Source organism: Coloeus monedula (genome assembly GCF_965178545.1).
Source record: "Coloeus monedula genome assembly, chromosome: 5".
Lineage (NCBI taxonomy): Eukaryota > Metazoa > Chordata > Aves > Passeriformes > Corvidae > Coloeus > Coloeus monedula.
In genome coordinates, this window is record NC_138785.1 from 15,190,205 (window position 1) to 15,208,217 (window position 18,013).

Genomic DNA, 18,013 nt, shown 5'->3' on the forward strand with positions numbered 1-18,013 from the left:
GATGTGGAGCAAGTCCAAAACTATGCAGGAGGCATTTTAAGCTTATGGCTTTATGAAAATTATTTTATAATACAAAATGAAGGTCTCTTGACAGTTCCTGTGTAATAGTATCTATGAAACAGAACAGAAGCTGCCAGCTGTATTGCAGTGCCACACCTCCAAGCTGACTTTAATAATCTGATGGGAGACCCCAGGAACTCAGCTGCTGGGATTTCCAATGTTCTCCTGAGTTGAAAGCTCTCAGAAGTTTTTCCTTTTATTTGGATTACATGTGTCAGGAAGAAAATCCCTCTCTGCCGTCATGTTCGTTTTACAGAATTACTGGCATTCTTTCAGCTCTTGTGCAAAGTTGTGAGCACTTCTTTCCATACTAAAGATGGAAGAATGTGTTAATGTATTTGAAAGAATTTTGATCTTCGTTATTTCCACTTTTTAATTTGTATGGAACAGTGACTGCTTCATTAGCACTGAAGTTTCTGGTACAGTTCAGGATATTCCACTTAAAACCTTTTAAAACTCTTATGTACTGTGCTCTGCTACTCTAGTATCCTTATGTCATCCATTCAAAATGTCAGCTGTGTGGGTGGTGGCATATGCAGAAATAACTCTCTGTGTAGGTCTCTTTTCCATAGTGAGAGTGCAGTCTGCAGGGGTTAGGGGTCATTTGATCTCTGTGTTCTGTGGCAGCCACAAGTGCAGGTTTGAGGCTGGGGAAGTGAAGTAGGAATGTGTATATTTCTGTCCCCTGACATTTTTCCAAATTAATGTAGATTTTTGCATCAATTCCCTGAAATTGTACCTTTGCCTGTCCTTGTACAAATACTTCTGAGATTTTTCGGCCTACCCTTCATCCCAGAGTTCTTTCCATAAAGCAAAACCATATCACAGTGTTTTCTCTTTTTACATTAATAATGTTGATAATCTGTCACTTTCAGTTGTGATTATGTTGTCAGCTAGGCCAGCAAATCTGTAAAATATCTAGAAATCCCTTGCCGGCTAAAACAATTTCTGTAGTGTTTCAGTCAGTACCCACAGCTTTAGGAATGTTGCTGGAGGCAATGGAAGTTCTGCTCTCTGTGGGCCAGAATTACGCTTGTGGAGGGGTTTGGGGTTTATTTTGTTTTGTTTTGTTTTCTTTCTCTCCCAGTGGTCCCAGCTGAGCTTTACACTTAAACAACCTACAGCGTCTCTGCCAGTACTTCTGCACTACATCATCTCTGAAGGAGAGTGGCAACTGCATGATTAAAGTGGGGCATTTAAAATGAATAGCACCTACCCATGGGCTGTGCTGACAAACTCTCCTTGTTGGCTTTTGCTTGGGGAGGATAGAAAAGGGAAGGAAAAAGGTCGTAAGTGTGGAATCTGTAGTGTAACAGTCTTGGTTTTCCTGTGTCATTATGGGCCGGTATTTCAGGACGTTATTGGCAAAACCAGCAGTTTTCGATAATGACGTTTGGATCAACATTCTGATTTTCTTTCTCGTATTCTTGTGCTAGAAAACAGCCAGAAAAAATTCAGATGCTCTGGGGAAATTCAGGGTCCAATCAATGCCTTCCACCTGTTTTTGTTTTAAATACTGTATTGCTCAGTGGAGCTTAGGCATATTGCAGCACATCTACCATGTAGTGTTTAGGTATCTTAATGAATAACTTTAAATAGTGTGCTTGTTCTGAGCAGTAAAGTTATTTTACCCTAAACAAAGACTGTATGCTGTTTCACCCAGAGGAACCAATTTATTTTCCTTTCCTGAGTCTGTTTTGAAATGTGGAAGTGCCCACAAGACTCCTGCTGCTGTAAGCCAGGGCTGTCACAGTGTCAGCTCTGCCTTTTTACGAAGCACTGCCTTTCAAAAACCTGAAACATTAAAAGGGATTTGTGCAAAGTTGTGACACTTTCCAAGTCAGAAATGCGGCTTTTAGAACATTGCTGAAATTGTGCACTTTGGGGATTATTTGAGAGATTGAAGTTCATGTTGTGAGAAAGATTAGTTGCAGGGTTGTTTCAGTTTCATACCTAGCAGAATTGCAGATAAACTACGCTGGGGAAAAGCAGAACAGTAAAATTGATTCATGTCGTCCTCTTACCAGCTGGAGTACTTGGGAGTAAAAGCATCCTTTCATTTGTTAAATCTTGAAGGGCATATCATGATACTGAAATGTTGATAGGCTCAACTTTTTCTTCCATTCATTCCTTCATCCCTTCATTCATTCCCTCATCCCTTAATATATATATAGGCAAGTGGCTGAGAAATTTATTTATAAACAATAAAAATTAAATAAATCAACATCTTGTCTTCATGACAAGCCAATGACAGTAAAATTGCACAGGTATTAGTAAGGGTTCAAAGCCTGTACTTTATTTAATCAAAAGATCACAAAACCTACTGCATGTTGCAGGTAGTGGAAGAGTTAAAGATTAATGACTTTAATTTGCCTTTTAATATAGCATTTCTTCAGTAAAAGCCTCAAGTATAAAATTCAAGTGAACCATGACCATAAGGTTAATGGATTTTCATCAGCTGAATTTTATGAGTGTAGCAAATAATTATTTGTCACGGTCTTCATTGCAATTTGGAAATACCCTTAGGAGGCTACTATTGCTATAGAGAAGAAAACCACCCCATATTGATTTTTGCTTCTAATGAATAATCTCTTTAATACTTGTGTGGTTAGTTAGATCTCGTGATCATCCACTCAGTGCATGCTAGTTCTAGATAATTTTCAGCCTTATCAGTTTGTTTTCGGCCCCTGTCTTGCTCTACTCTTCTAAGACAGCCTCTAAATTAGAGTTTTCAAGCTTTCAAGGTTCTTAGCATGTTTCTGATAGTAACAATCACAGAAGGAATTAATGGTTGGAACATTTATTTTTGGAGGGGAGATGGAGAAGCTTCAACTCACAATACTCAATTCTAACCTTGGGTAGTATTCTGTTTTCCATACTTAGATATGGTTGGAAAAACTCCGTATGTTCTGCTTTATTGTATCTAAATTTACATGTATGTCTTGTCATAACTCAAAACATGACTGAAATAGGTTTATAATCTTTTTTTTTGCTCAGTGTTACATTTTGTTTACAGTATATGTTTGTGTTTCAATTACACTCCTTTTAAAGTTATTGTATGAAATAAAATTCCAGCAATGTGATCCATTCTGACTCCTTGGGAGTTGTTGCAGTAAACACTCAAAATTTATAACATAATATAGAAGCTCTATCTTAATCTAAGTGTCGCACATCGTATAATTCTTACAGGATGTATTTGGCATCACAGTAATAGAGTGCAGCAATACAAAAAATACAGATGTGCAATATGTCTGACTTCAGTTACTGCTGCTCACAAAGCAGTATCTTGCACACACTGTATATTTTGGTTTCTAGGCTTGTCAGCAGTCTGTATAAACACTTCAGTGTTGCATGAACGTAATGTCTTTGTGTTTTAGTTTCTCTGATTTTTTTTGTGGTGCGTGCACTATAAATTCTCTATGTTAAGAAAAGCCCCCAACTTCCTTTGCCTGAGGTATGTAAAACGTTTTGCATATTTGCAAACCTGTATAAGCAGAGACTGCAAGTGCTGAAGTAATTGCAGACTTCAGCAGAGAAAGATGTTTGCAAAATCCCGTCTTCAGTTCTTTCTACTGTTTCCTAAATTTAAATCTTTGAGCTGGAATTTTGCTTGTAGACTATCATCCTGAGGCAATTTCCTTGCCTTCCAGTGACAATGTTTTAGTCAAAGAGAATGAGTCTGTCTGTAGAACCATGTGTGTTTGGAATTTAAGAGCCACTGCCCTGAACATTTTCCATGCTTACATCATTCTACTGAGAAGTTGGGCCAGCTGAAATTTATCACAAGTTAATCCTGATGTGAAGGGTGTGTATTTTGTTGAAAGGCTGCCCAAATTTAGCTGATTCACAAACATTAAGTTAAATACATTTGTAGATAATGCTCAGCATCCACATTCTGTACTGAACATCTGTAGGCCATGGATGCAGTTTTTCCCTGCAACCAATCATCCCTCACAAGAGGTGCACAAAAGAGCCATGGCAAGAAATGTGATGGTGTGACCCAGGACAAGGAAAAGGAAGAACCGATGAGGAGGCAGAGGAGAAAGAGGAGCAGAATCAAGAATAGAACCAAGGATGGGCTGCTCCTGTGCTGAGTATCATGGAGAAATCTAAAAGTACAGAGCAGAGAAGGAAAAACAGAAGTCAAGCTGGGGAGCAAAAGTCAGAAAGAGAGCAGAGAAGAGGCACCTGGAAACAGAAAGAGAGCATAGGAAAAGGTTTGGGCTTACTGGAATTATTAATCACGGTCGAAAATGCAGTTTCAAAGGTCTTGATCTTGCTGGTGGCTCATGCTGATGTCATTCCACATGACAGAATCCATTGAACTTTTTGGTTTTGTTTCTTTGGAAAACACTGCAAACCTTTCCATTTTCCTGGACATTTGGAGGATGAGGCTGTAAAATCAGGGCCTGGTGTTCTCTACTGCTTACATTTCTTTTCTGTACAGCAGCAGGCCAGGATCCTCCTTTCAGAAGAAGTTTTTATCTGCCTCCGGGTTTCTGTAGTAGTAATTACTGAGACCCACATGGAAAAGATACTATTGCTGTGAGAACAGTTAGTCATGGAGTCTCCGAAGGGATGGTGTTGGGAATTAGCTTCATTCAATGCTTTTTGAGGTGGGGAATGCTGAAGGTTTACAGAGTGATGAAGGCGATGGCTGAGATGAATGGAGAACTCTTACTTAGGAAACCCCACAATATGAGACCTATGGGGTACTTGCTGGAACTGATTAGGATCACCTCAAAACAGGTAATAAACCTGTGCTAAACTTCTGCCAATTCTTGCCCCCCTCAGAAGGCATCATCAGCAGGCTGAAAAACAGATTAAGAAAATTCATGGGCACCATTTCCATAAATAGATACTAAAAGGAACAGGTGAACTTTCTGATCTTTCTATAATCCAGTGATTTTGGGTGCTGTGGTGCACAGGGGGAAGGGGCTGTGTGCTGACCAGGCTGGCAGCATCTCCTGCTGCCACTGTTGGGAGTACACCACTGGGCTAGGTAGATTATGGTCTCTCTCCCCCCATAAATTAGCACTTACTCTACTAAAACTTCAAGCTCAGTTCTCTTAAGCCCCATTTTGGCTTTAAACTGGGGAAATCCCTCTTTTAAGAAAGATTTCTACTGTATCCAGTCCATTTAGTATCTGATAGTATCATCTGGTATAGTCATCAGGTAAAGAAGGAAAATTACTCTTCCGGATATTTAGTATGTATCTTGATTTTTTTTTCCAATAGCACACAAGAAATACCACAATAGATTGGAGATTCTTGTTTGAAAGTCTTGACTCTGAAAACCAGTGATATCCTATCTTTCTTCATGACCTGGTTCCCAAATAAAGATTTCAAGTACAGATTTGCCATCAGTCCCCATCATGCATACAAAAGGGTATATGCCATTGAATTTTTCACAGGCAGTTTCAGCATGGATGGTGAAAGGAAACAGTCTCTGTTAAGAGGGGTGGATCATTATTTTATTAATCCAGTGCAGGAATCTAAAAGTGCTGGTCTAAATTAATTTTAGTGATTTGTATGACAGTTCAGTTCCTGTCAACATTCAGCTTCTGCTAGGCTAGTATTAAAGACCCTTGGGGGAATGTCAGGTGCTGTATTTTAACGCCAGTACTGTGCATCTTGTAAATCTAGCTAATTAGAAGAGTAAATTTCTTTAGCTGACCTCATATTGGATCTTTGGAACACAGAATAAATCACAGGTCAGGTGAGACTTAACTAGTGAGATTTGTGCATAACAGCATTAATTCCCTTGCTGGGTAAAATAACACAACAATAATGTTGCTTCCCAAAAGCTTGTGTTGATATCAAAGTCTCCCTGGGCATTCAGCTGTCAATATGGAAACTTTTACTGAAAGGAAAAGTGAGGAATTAAGAGCAGCACACATTTATCTGAAAAATCTCCCTGTGATTTGCCCCTAGGCCATTCAGCTGAGTCGGGATGGACAGTATCTGCTCACAGGTGGAGACAACGGAGTTGTCATGGTCTGGCAGGTGTGGGACCTCAAGCAGCTCTTTGCTTACCCAGGCTGTGATGCTGGAATCCGATCCATGGCCCTGTCCTATGACCAAAGGTGAGAGCAAAGTCTGGTCTGGATGAGAGTTTTGGGGAATATATATTTACAATTAAATTGCATTTTTGTTGTTCTTCTGATTGTGATTTCTGATTGTGGATCACAGATACTGGTGATTATCTTGAGAATTCTGCTTGCATAATTTTTTTTTTTTTAACATGTCATATTTAGGGCAGATAATCTTTTTCAGGATTTCAGCTCTTTAGGGAATGAAGAGAGATCCAAGAAATCTTACTTTGGCAGTCTTTCAAGATAGGCTGAGTTATTGGCCTGCACCAATGTATAGTGTGGGTTACAGGGAGGTGGAAGGTTACATGTGTACTTTCATCTCTCTTCTTTCACTTCCAAGACAAATCACATTCCTAATTCCAGACCTTCATGTTAAAAATAGAACAGTTGGAATAGTTGCACAACAAGATTCCCTCCATACATCTATATATTTGTTAAAGCAAAGAGTCATTCTCAGTTCTAGGAAAGTTACTTTATCCACATACAGCATGACCCTTTTTGAAGACTTCTCCTACTGAAGGTGACCAGTTAAAATCTTTACTGCAGTTTCATATCACACTTTCCAATGCAACTGTGCTTGAAAATGCTTCAGTGCTTTTATCACAAAAACATGGTTTGTTTATAGGATGGATGTTTCCCATTTCATCTGTACACCTTTACCTTTCAGGCTAGGATTTTATTTGCTGTGGTGTGTATACTAAGTGGTGTTCCTGTGTACTTTTCAAGCAGATTTGTCTCCTAAATCCCATAGGGATTTGTGCAGTAAAGCATGTTGCTGAGGCTCTTAGCCTTCCACTTGCTGAAGTCCATACTGAATGTTTTAATATTTTTATCTATGTTTCTAAAACTTACACAAAATGAACTTTAAAAAATCCAAACCAGTAAAACCTGTGGACTTCAATGAAACACTGAACAGCTTCTTGATAAGCATCATGAGAGATTATTGGCATTTTTGATGAAGCAGTTTTCCATTAAAAAAAAGCCCTTGCTGTTAAATATATTTCAAAACCTGGAGTTACAGCTGTTGAATCTTAGATCTCAGAAATTTTACATTTAGACAATCTTTGAACTGCAATTAATGATGTGTTAATGAACTGAAATTTAATATGAACATACAGAAATCTATCCATGTGTTCAAGTTAAGAACCTTTGGTTTTGGAGACAAGGAAGAGAGCTACTTGGGTATTTTATTGAGTAATTACTGATTAACTGCAGGTAATTAATCAGAGTTATTTATTTGGTATGCATGAATGTTATGTGTTTGAGAGTGTGGAAAAAGATATTTTAACCCAGTAGAAAAACAATCAGAATCGTGCTCTTGACATGATATTCTGTGATTCTGTCAAAATGCAATGTTTTGATGATCTCAGTATTTGTTTTAAAGACAATATTGCAGCTTTTTTCTCTGAATTTTTAAATTCTCAGGCTTTTTTTTCCCCAAAATGCCAGGATTTAATACATCTTTATGGTTCTGATTTTTGTAATAATTTAATGAGACTGTAGAGAAGATAATATAGAAACTCTTGATTGTGTGCTGTGTCAGGGTCATGGCTTTTTTTCTCTAGTAGCTGGCCAAGTGTAAGGAATTCAGAATGAGTGTCTCAGTGGGAAAGCCCAGGGATTGCTTTCAGGAGCTTCCAAAACAGTCAAAGCCTTCAGTTTTAGTATTTCCAACTGAAGGCCAGTGCCCACACCCAATTCCTTCATGTAGATGTGCTGGGGGAGTTGAAACTGAAATGAACACTTCTCCTGGCCTTCCTTCACTTTGCTGCGACACCAGGGCTTCATCCTGCTCCAATACCCCCCAAAAACCAGCCAAGAAATAGTCCTGGGGGAATCCCAAGTGGCCTTGCAGGACAGGGATGCTGGTGAACAGTTCTGTTGTCCAACTCTCAGCTCTGGCTTCAGGCTGCCCACACAAACTGCTGCGCATTGTTTTGCATGTTTTCTGATTGGTAAATCTGCTTCCCTCAGGTGTATAATGACTGGAATGGCGTCCGGGAGCATCGTGGTTTTCTACAATGATTTCAATCGCTGGCACCACGAGTACCAAACCAGGTACTGACCTTCCCAGAGGCTGGGATGAGCACTGACAGGAGCAGCTGTGGCCAGGAGGGAGCTGCACACAGCACTGCCTCCCTTGGTCGAGCCACCCCATGGCTCCTTATAAATAGTTCTATTACATCTGAATGTAACTTAAATTTGCTGGAAGAAGCAACTTATTTTTTAAAGTTAATTGCTATTTTTGTAGACCTTGCTTGACTTTTTTGGGGGAAGGGCAAAGAAGCAGAAAACCAGCTGCTGGGTTCTGTAGTTAAAAAAATCTATATTTTTAATCACAATGAGAAGTCTATTTTGATCCCTGTCTGTAAACAAAACCTAAAGTAAAGATGGTTAAAACTCACATTCTAGCTATATTATGAAGAAACAGATTTTCCATCTGAAGCTTTATCTATAACCTTGAGGAATATATGATTTTAACATAATGGAAATTAATTATGGTATTGGGGGAATTTTAATCTGTGCTATCCGCACCACACTTTGTCTCGTACTTTTCCAAATGATTGTATTACATCAGCACCGAAGTTTCTGGGAATCAAGGGGTAATATATAAATTATGGTTAATGTAATTTTAAACTTTGCAAATCATTTCCATCAATGTTACTCTTCAAGCATGTTTCTAGGCCTAGACAATTAGTTCTTTTTTAGTTGTATGTTTCGTGCAGTTACAAGAGAAATCGGGAATGGAGTTTGTGTTACATCAAGTGTGAATCCTTTTTAGTTTCTACCTGGCATTTCCTTCAAAGCACACCAAAATGTGGATTGTTCTTCCAAATAAGAAAGGCTAATTTTGAAGGCTTCAGATCAGAAGCCCACAGCGGCAGGTGATTTTAGAAGGGGCAAGTTCCAAAGCACATTTCTGCTGGTTGACTGTGAAAGCAGGGAGGCAGCAGGTGCTTGCTGGTGCACAGCCCCCATCCAGCAGCAGAAGCACAAGATTTGCAGGCCACTTTTTCTTTCTTTTTCATCAGAACATGCCCCTGCAATACTATAGCACATGCCATATGCCTTTTCTGCCTATAGCAACAACATCTTTCGTATTTTGCTACCACCAAATCCAGTCAGATCCTGCCCAGTCATATTAAATTACCTCTTTCTTTTAGGAAATGACAAATAATTTATACTAAGGAACAATAAGCTATTTTGGTGTTGCACAAATCTACTTTTCTACAAGATTGCTGTGCAGAACTCTGTGAAAATATTTGTGAAAAGAACTGTTATTGTTTTGTAAGTCTGTATTGCATAAAAATCTTCTTTGTATGTTGTGATCTCTGAGTTGAAATTTACATTCCATATCTGTATTGATACATACATTTCTTTAGCTGCCTACTAGAGCAGTTCCTGGTTTTTCTAAGCATTTAACTACTCTCTCTTTCAGTAAAGATTTGGAATGACAAAATTCAGTTTGAGTGAAGAAATGAAATAAAATTACATTTGTAATTGACACCTTCAGTGGAGTACTGGGTTCTTGTGATTCAGGGTATATTCCCAACAGAGGACGGAATTACCATGGCTGATGCATTTCATACACTTGGTGTGTATGAAACGGTGTCCTGTGCTTTCTGCATTTTCATACTGAGGTGGTTGTGGTGTATCAGTAGTTACATTTTCATGTTTTGTGTAGCACAAGAATGATGGGATTAAGCAAAGACTGTAGTGGGTCATGTCTGTGGGAAGTGCCTGGTGTACTGAGCTATGTGTACTGCACATTTGTTATGCAGAACTTGTACTTCACACTTCCTTAAGTTCAACAACATTCACAGCCTGGTATCAGCAGAGTTTGAGGGGAAATTGGAATAATCTTGAACTGCAATTTGTGTTTGTCTCAAACCAGGGTGGGTTTCCTAGGCTGGGTGGAGGGAAAAAATCCAAATAACCAACCAAAGGTGTGTTTTGCCAAATGGAAATCCTGAAAGTCTTCTCTTTATGAGGAAACAATTAATGATAGAAATATTAGTTCCTGATCTTGGAGCCTAAATGTTTTCCTGGGATTGTTAGATTGCTTGTTTTAGAAAGGGCTCTATTGGATCAGGAGGTGCTTTCCCAAACTGGAAGCACAGCTGTACCTGTGTGTGCTGTCCTGAGTTGCATCGAGCCCGTCTTGGGAAGCAGCAGTTGCTGCAGTGTGGTGTTCTGCCATTGGAGTGCTGCAGCAGTTCATGGGAAAGGACATCTTCACCTTCTCCTTCGTGAGCAGGCTTGCAAAGACACCCCTGTTCTGGATTGCTCTGGTGTGTGGGACATCCCCTCCTTCTACAGGTAAACCCAAATACCTTTGACACCGGCCTGGGGGCCTGGGTGTGCACTTGTGATCTCAGCTTTGGCTGAAGTAGTCCACCTCACATTGTTTGTGATGAGATGGAAAACAGGCTTAAATTTCTAACTACTCAGGTACTTGTTACTCTCTGCAGGACAGCACCTGTGTCACATGGATCACCTGAACCCTGTTTAATCAGCAGATGCCAGGCATTAACCTGCAGCTGGGCCTCATTTGGCTGTTAATGGCAGAATGTTCTGGAAGAGAGGGACAGACCCCTCTCCTCAAATGCATTTATGCAGAGGGAGCGTTTATGAAGAGCATTTCTTTACGTGACAGTCTGGCCTTTCTTCTGCTCTGGTAAGTTCAAACAGAGCTGCTGCCAGATGTAGTTATGGGAAGTTCTCTGTAGTAGTGCTGCTTGGTTGGGTTGTGCAGAAGTACTTGGCAAGCATAGCTTGAAACCCCTTCTATTTTCTATCAGCAAATTGCTGATAGAAATGCTGTAGGATCTGGAAGAGGAGATGTGGTGGTCAGAGTGGGAGTTTCTCTGAAGGAAGTTTGTGTTGTGGTGCCACTGCAGGCAGAGGTAAATGAATGCTGTGAGACTTGAAAATATTTCTGCAGTTCTTGGCTGTATTGTGCTGTTATCATAAAGTCTCTACACCTGAAGGCAAGCTGTGCATGTCTCTGTTATTGTTTCTGGCCCTGACATCCTCTTGGTAGTCCTCCACCTATCTGCAGCGCTTTGTTCCTGATAAACATCCCAAGGAGCTGAACTGATACCAAGGTAATGGGAAGTGAATTTTATTGCAGTCAGGACATGATTGCTGTTTGATGTATTGAATTCAAGAATGGCCTAGATAAGGTGACTGTCTAGATTGTAGTTTTTCCACTTTATGTCCTAGATTTCATATTCATAGAGATTTCAGTGTGCTTGTGGTATGGCATAATTTTTTTTCCCTCTTTCTCCCAGAAGTAATTTGGAGGGAATAACAGATCACTATATTGTTCTTGAGAAACTGGCTTTAGCCTTGTTAAATAGAACCAGAGATGAGCCATTCTGAGAGTGCTGCTCTAAACCAGTGAGACCTCTCCCATACAGTGTTAGGATGAAACACTTGAAATGAGTCACTTGTGTGGATTTAGCATATGCTACAATATTATATGAAATCCAAAATAGTTTATGCAGAACCAACCTAAGATTTTTAGTAAGCTATTACAGTAAATGATGCTTTGTAATTTAAAGTTGCTCTTTAAAAGCTCTGGACAAAAAGAAAGTGTAGGAAATGGTTTCAGATTTTGCTTAGATGTACTGAAATTCAACTATGTTTAACGTAAAGCTCCTCAATTCAAATACAAACAGTGTCATGAGATAAAAACGTGTTAAAACATACAAAGTTTGAAAGAATAAATTGTAACTTGTACCTGTAAATAGCTTACTTTTAGTTGAGACTTATTATCAAGAAGCATATTGTTATAAAATGAATGTAAAATATTTCACAACTATTCATATATTGTAGGAAATAAAACTACTTCTTTTTTTTTTTTTTTTTTGTAAATTAATTGAGACAATACTGGAAAACATAGTCTTGAAACCAAGAGATGTATTTAGTAAAATCTGAAATTGCACACAACTTTGCCCCTGGGACTGCATCATAGTGTCAGCTAATTAAAGACAGCATGATGTGTGCTTTGGAAATGATGCTGCATTGTGTGGGAATAGACAAAAAGAGGTTCCTAAAATGTGGTACTTGCTGTTGCTAAATGGACAAAGTTTGAGATGTGATAATTTATTATTTTTTTCTTTCTTCAAGTTGTTCTAGTATTTTTCTTCCTGCTATGAGAGCTGTGAGCTGCAAGATGTTGTAGGCACAGCTCAGTCTGGTTGTGTGGTGAGACTTAGGTGCATTCAGTGATAGCAATATCCAGTAACAGAGATGAGTTCATACATTGCTCTCCCATTTTGCTTTTTGCCTTGCTTATCCTGTGTGCAAGGGATGCTTTTTCAAGCCTCTGTAACTACAAGTGTTTAGACATTCAGCATTTAAATGCTTTAGACTTCAGTATTTTCTGTTAATTGGCAATTATCTCCCCTGTTATTCTGGGGAGAAGGGAACAGTTGATGATACTTCTCGGTAAAGCTGTGCTTTTCTGAAACCTGCACTCTTGGCTTCCTGTTTCCAAAGGAAACAAAAGCACTTAAAATTCAAATTCTCTTTGGAAAAAAAAAAATTCAAGAACAGAAGCAAGGGCCTTCTAGTGGATGGCTGCTACCAGTCCCTGCCCTGGTATTTTTTTTCATAATGCTAATTTAGTTTAAAAAGGAAACAAAAATCCTGCTCAAGAGGATTCCCCTGACAGAAAAGCTCAACTAAATACCTATTTCTGTTCATTAGACATTGAAGCTGACTGCAAGTAGGAGGGTTTAATTTGCTTGTCTTTTTTGTCATCTTAAAACCATCACTTTTACTGAATGAGCATTTTGGGTAGGTTGCTGGTTTTGTGCATTTCCAATTGCTGTTTGGATGTAGCTTGAGAGAAAGAATGAGTAAATGTGAAATACAATTTCCCATTTAAAAACTGATAGAACCAAAGATGATTGATTGATAAATACATGTTTATATAAAAGTGAAGGAATCAGTAGATCTATGCTATCAAGCTGTAATAAATAGACCAGTGTCTACTGGGAGGAAGAAAGATATGAAAACCAGGATTAAATGAGATTTACTGACCTGTGTAAATATTCTTAATTAGCTGAGAATGAGTCAATACTTGATGGAAGTAACATCATCATTAAACATCATCTTTATTAATATACTTTGACAATTATTTTAAATAATTTTTGATGTTCCAGAATGGGGGCAGTGGTCTGTAAGGGTAAATATTGATGGGAATCCCAGTGGATGTAATGTTGTGCTGATTTACAGTAGGAGAGGATTTAGTCCTGAGGATTTTAAATCTAGAACTGCTGGAATGGCTCCACTGGGCTACTGTGACAAGTACCCACCTTCAAAGGACCTAAAAAGACCAAGGATAATTAAAAAGATTGGGTTTTTTAGTAACTCATTTTTTAAAATGTAGGCATGGTAGCAGTAGAGCTGTCACTGTGGAGTGTTTGTAACAGTCCTCTTTGAGAAATGTGTAACTTGTTTACAGTTTCTATAACGGTTTCTTTCCCTTTATAACAGGAAAGAAATTGTGAACCAGAACTATTTTTGCCTTCTCCCCAGCAGCAACTGGTGGCTCTACAATAAGAGAAGGACTAAATGAAAGTGCAGCAGGTAAGAAACCACATGTGATACTTAGGAACCTTCATTAAATGTTTTAGTGTTAACCAGCAGGTCTTTATTTTTATGTTAAAGTGTGATACCTCCTGCACCTATGCACAGACTGAACTTACGTGGAGCTATTTTAAGGCATGGAGTAGTGCTAGAATTTTGCCAAGGTCACACAAAGAGTTGAGAACTTTCTCAGCTATCTGTGTTTTTATCTGATTTCTGGCCATATGATCATCTTTCCCAGCTGGCAGCACTATTTTTAAATAGACATTTTGGCACCTGCCTCTGCTTTGTTTTGTCTAAGCATGTTTAGATGTTGGTAAATCATGAGCTTAAGGACACGAAGTCAGGGTATTTGTCTTCACTTTCTTCTTCCATGAGAAAAGGCAATTGCTTAGAACTGGCAGCTGACCAGGCAAGTGATGATCCTCTCTGTTACAGATGAAAAACCAGAAACTTAACCCAGTATTCATTATTTGTTTGATGTTCCCTCTCTGCTGGTCTCTTAGTTCAGCTCTTTTAGGGGCTCCCTGTCTTTGCTGTGGAGGCTGGTTAGCCTGCTCCACCTGAAATTCCACATCCTTTCTTTGGCTGAGTCTGAGACTTGTTGCAGAAATCACCAACGACAAAGGCAGCCAGCTACAGACTCTCACCAGTTTCCCTTCTGAGTAAGCTTCATATTTCTGCACTGTACCAAAATACAAGTTATTTTACACAAAGGCTATTCCCATACTCTTCAAGTATATTGAACTTAATCCAGGGAACCCACAACAAAGTTAATTAACAAGGATTGGTTGTGGCCCAACCTTTTTATCATAGTTTACTACATGCCATGGTTTCCTACCTTTAATATTTTTTTTGCCAAGATGTTGCACAACTTTCAGCTACCATCAGTTTGCACTTTCTGATCTTTAAATGTTCTTCAAAAGGTAAAGCAACCATGTTTATTCATGTCTTTCATAGGAATCAATGAACTTTAAAACAATGCAGTTTATGGGAGTCCCGCAAATTAATTCTATTACTTTGTTTTGGTAGGCATCTAATTGTTCAGTCTCTCCGGAGGGAATAAGACAACAGTTTCACTGGCAAAATAACTGAGCTCCCAAAGAAATGAATAACATTTTGTGTTTTGGGTTTTTTTTAATGAAGAAAGTTTATTGCAGGTCTTTCTTTTACAATTCTAGTAGAAAGTATAGCTAAGAGAAAAAATGAGCTATGACCAATTCATAAGAACGAGCAAAGAAAAAGGATTAAGCCGAATACATACTCTATTGAACTAAGCATTATGGGAAAGATAAAACCTCATCTATTTTGTGACTGCAGATTAAGGAGAGCTGCTTCCCAATCCTGGTTTCCAGTGCCTGCACCAGGTGAATAGGGAGAGATAGCACTGACAAACCTCTGATGGCTAGTGATGGCAGCTCCTCTATCAGCTTGTCCTAGAATTAGGAGCTGCTCAGTTCATCATAGCTTAGAAAACATGCAGCAGGCTTTCCCTTCACAGGCCCAAAGTAATTTTATTTTGTCTAACAGGTAGTCTGACCCTGGAGAAAGGTGTGGATGGGACAGAAAATGGCTAAAGCAAAAAGGCTTCCTTCACTCCAGTCTTTGTAACAAATATATGTCCACTGCTCATGTTTACATCCCAAGTTACTTTATTTAAATTCATGTTATCTAAACACTACCCTGCCTGCAAGTCAGATAACAAACTTGATGGAGAACAACCATCCTTCCCTCTCTATCTCCAAATGTTTGTCTCATGATATTTTACAGTTAGCCCACTAAAAAAATTCTTCATGAAAATTTGCCTCTTCAAGTTTAGTAGAAACTTGGCTAAAAATAGAGGCATTGGAATAGAAGGCAAATAGGAGTTTTCTTCCCTTGACTGCCTCTCCCACTTTTCTGAGAATTCCCATCAGAAGAACAGAATGGGGCCTGCTGGTGGAGACGAGGCCAGGTACCTGTTCCCCACCTCACTGCTCATACAAAAATATGGTTAGCTACACCATAAGTTAGTCTATTTAGAGCCCAAGGCTGTGTGAAATGGAGTTAATAATTAACACAGAGAACTTAAAAAACCACCTAGCATTGCCAGAGTCTTTCCCCTACTGCTGTTCCCAAGATGCGGTTTGCTCACCTGCTGTGAGGGAGAGGATCAGACCTGGCTAGGGCTCACCACAAGAGGTGCACACAAACTGAAAACAGTCATGGGAAATGAAGAAAACTGTGGCCAGAGTGTGGGGAGCTTCAGTTGGATTTGTGTTCCCCAGTCCTACGCACCAGGCTGATCCCCAGCAAGCTCAGGAGAAGGCAGTGTGGGGGACCGGAGTGGCTCAGGAGCAGCAGGGAGGAGGGGCTCAGACCCAGCCACACGAGGATCAGCAGCTGCAGCAGCAATTGCAGACATTTTCTCCATTCCAGCTCTACCAGAGTCCTGACAGCGCTTGCTGCAGAAAATCTGACTCTCTTTATCTAGAGCTGTGTTCTACAAACAAAACAAAACAAACCCAAGGCAAAACATGAAACAGCACTTAAATACAGCCCTGTCGTAACTTAAGGGTTAAAACAATCTACAAGACAAAGTGCATGCATTACAGCAGGAAAAAAAAGGAGAAATAACATCAGAAATCTTTTATATAATGAATGGTATAATTTTTGTGATGCTGATTTTAGAAAATGTAAGGCAGACTTATCTTCCAGATGTATGCTTGCCATTGCAGGTTTAAAATTTTTGTCTTGCAAGTCTGATGTGGAAAAAAAGATGGTATGAGTGGTTGTGATAGAGAAGGAACTTGTCATAGTAACTATTAGCAAAATTTATGTACCTGTGTTTTTGCTCACACAAGGAATCAGATGATTCTTACTGAGAACTCAGTGATACATTTCCTGTAACAAACACTACAGAAGGGGAGCCACAGCGGACAGTGACAGATGGAAACCCAAAGCTTTTTTCTGTCTTCAAGAAAAGGGCCTGTTTTTCTGCTTAGTGTTGAGAGTAGGCAAATGACCTCTCATGTTGGCAAAAAAGCGTAATTTCTGAATTCTATACTTAAAAATTAGTTTACAGGAGAAGGGAGCGACAGGTTGGAATGAGAACTGAGAATTCCATAGTGCAGTAGGTGGCTTATCTGGAGTATGTGGTACATCTGCTGAAGACAACAATTTCCATGCCCTCTACAGGATAAATGCTAATTGTAAAGATCAGGTGCTCTGCCTTTTCCAGGGCAATTTATTTTTTTTATTGGACTTGCTTTACTAATGTGACAATTTCTGTGTGTTTTTAGTGGAGTTTAACTAGTACACTATTCACTGAAGTATCTAATACCGAAATAATTTTCTGACACAAGTTAAATTTAGCATGGTTCATTTTTTTTTTTAGATGTGCTTTATTGCATCAAAGTCATCAAGGACAGCAGAAATAAGGTACTTACCTCTTCTTTTTTTGGTGTTTTGTTTTTTTAACTCAAATTACATTACTAGCCTACCTGCATAGAGGTACAAGGAGAAAATTCCATAGTCCACAACTGAGTTCTCTGCTACTGACAATCAACACTGCAAAGGGAGCATGCAAGGACAGGAGCAGCTGAACAGGGTCTGGGCTTTTGAGATTAGTGATGGTCTAAAACTCTTTTAATCAAGACACCATTGCATTTCCTTTTTTTGTTTGCTGGAAAAAGAGTTGTAAATACAGGGGTTTCTGCTATTTCAGTGGCAGGTAAAGTTATTTAAAGGGGGAAGGACATGCTTTCAGTTCATGCTGACAGTGATTTTCTCCTGTGCTGTCCTCATAGCAGCAATACATTCTTAATGCAGTTTAGAGTTTTCTTCTTTAATTTTACTGTTGCTAAGCGAGACTGTTTTTTATTAATTTAGGACTGATTAGCTCCTGACTAGCTCTTTGATACCATAAAGGGAGTGACAATTGGAATTTTTTTTTTAAAACAGAAACAATGTTTAGTTCAGTGGTTTTGTTCTTTGCGTCTGTCTTCAAAGGGTTCTCATCTTTTTCTAGCTGTTTTTAGATACAGTAAGATACACGCATGCACAAAATTACCTCCAGGAGAATACACCAAGACGTGTCTGAGGAAGTAAATAATTGTTGTATTGGCATTTGCTTTGCCTATTTCAGATATGTATCATTCAAGACAGAACACCTTAAGTGCTTAAAAGATATTCCTTTGCTGGTTTAATGTGGCTGTACAGCTTTTTCCACTTCAGACTGGCTTAGTTATTTCTCCTTTCTTGTTACAAATGGAGAC

General features: G+C 39.0%; 2 protein-coding genes across 7 annotated transcripts in view; one reads left to right on the forward strand and one right to left on the reverse strand.

The window, feature by feature from the left end:
• The window catches only part of LRBA (LPS responsive beige-like anchor protein), a 372,381-nt gene extending 362,780 nt beyond the window's left edge, over positions 1-9,601 (forward strand). For all 4 annotated transcript variants that reach the window (XM_082282111.1, XM_082282108.1, XM_082282110.1 and 1 more), the window contains 2 exons: positions 5,995-6,146; positions 8,130-9,601. In XM_082282111.1, coding sequence (XP_082138237.1) covers positions 5,995-6,146; positions 8,130-8,220 — 243 coding nt within the window. In that variant the 3' untranslated portion in view covers positions 8,221-9,601. The remainder of the gene's footprint in view (positions 1-5,994; positions 6,147-8,129) is intronic.
• Positions 9,602-14,762: 5,161 nt separating this feature from the next.
• Positions 14,763-18,013, reverse strand: part of DCLK2 (doublecortin like kinase 2) — an 80,610-nt gene continuing 77,359 nt past the window's right edge. For 2 of the 3 annotated variants that reach the window (XM_082282444.1, XM_082282443.1), the window contains one exon: positions 14,763-16,239. In XM_082282444.1, the coding sequence (XP_082138570.1) occupies positions 16,027-16,239 (213 nt within the window). In that variant the 3' untranslated portion in view covers positions 14,763-16,026. The remainder of the gene's footprint in view (positions 16,240-18,013) is intronic. The other variant, XR_014226432.1, reaches the window with a different exon arrangement.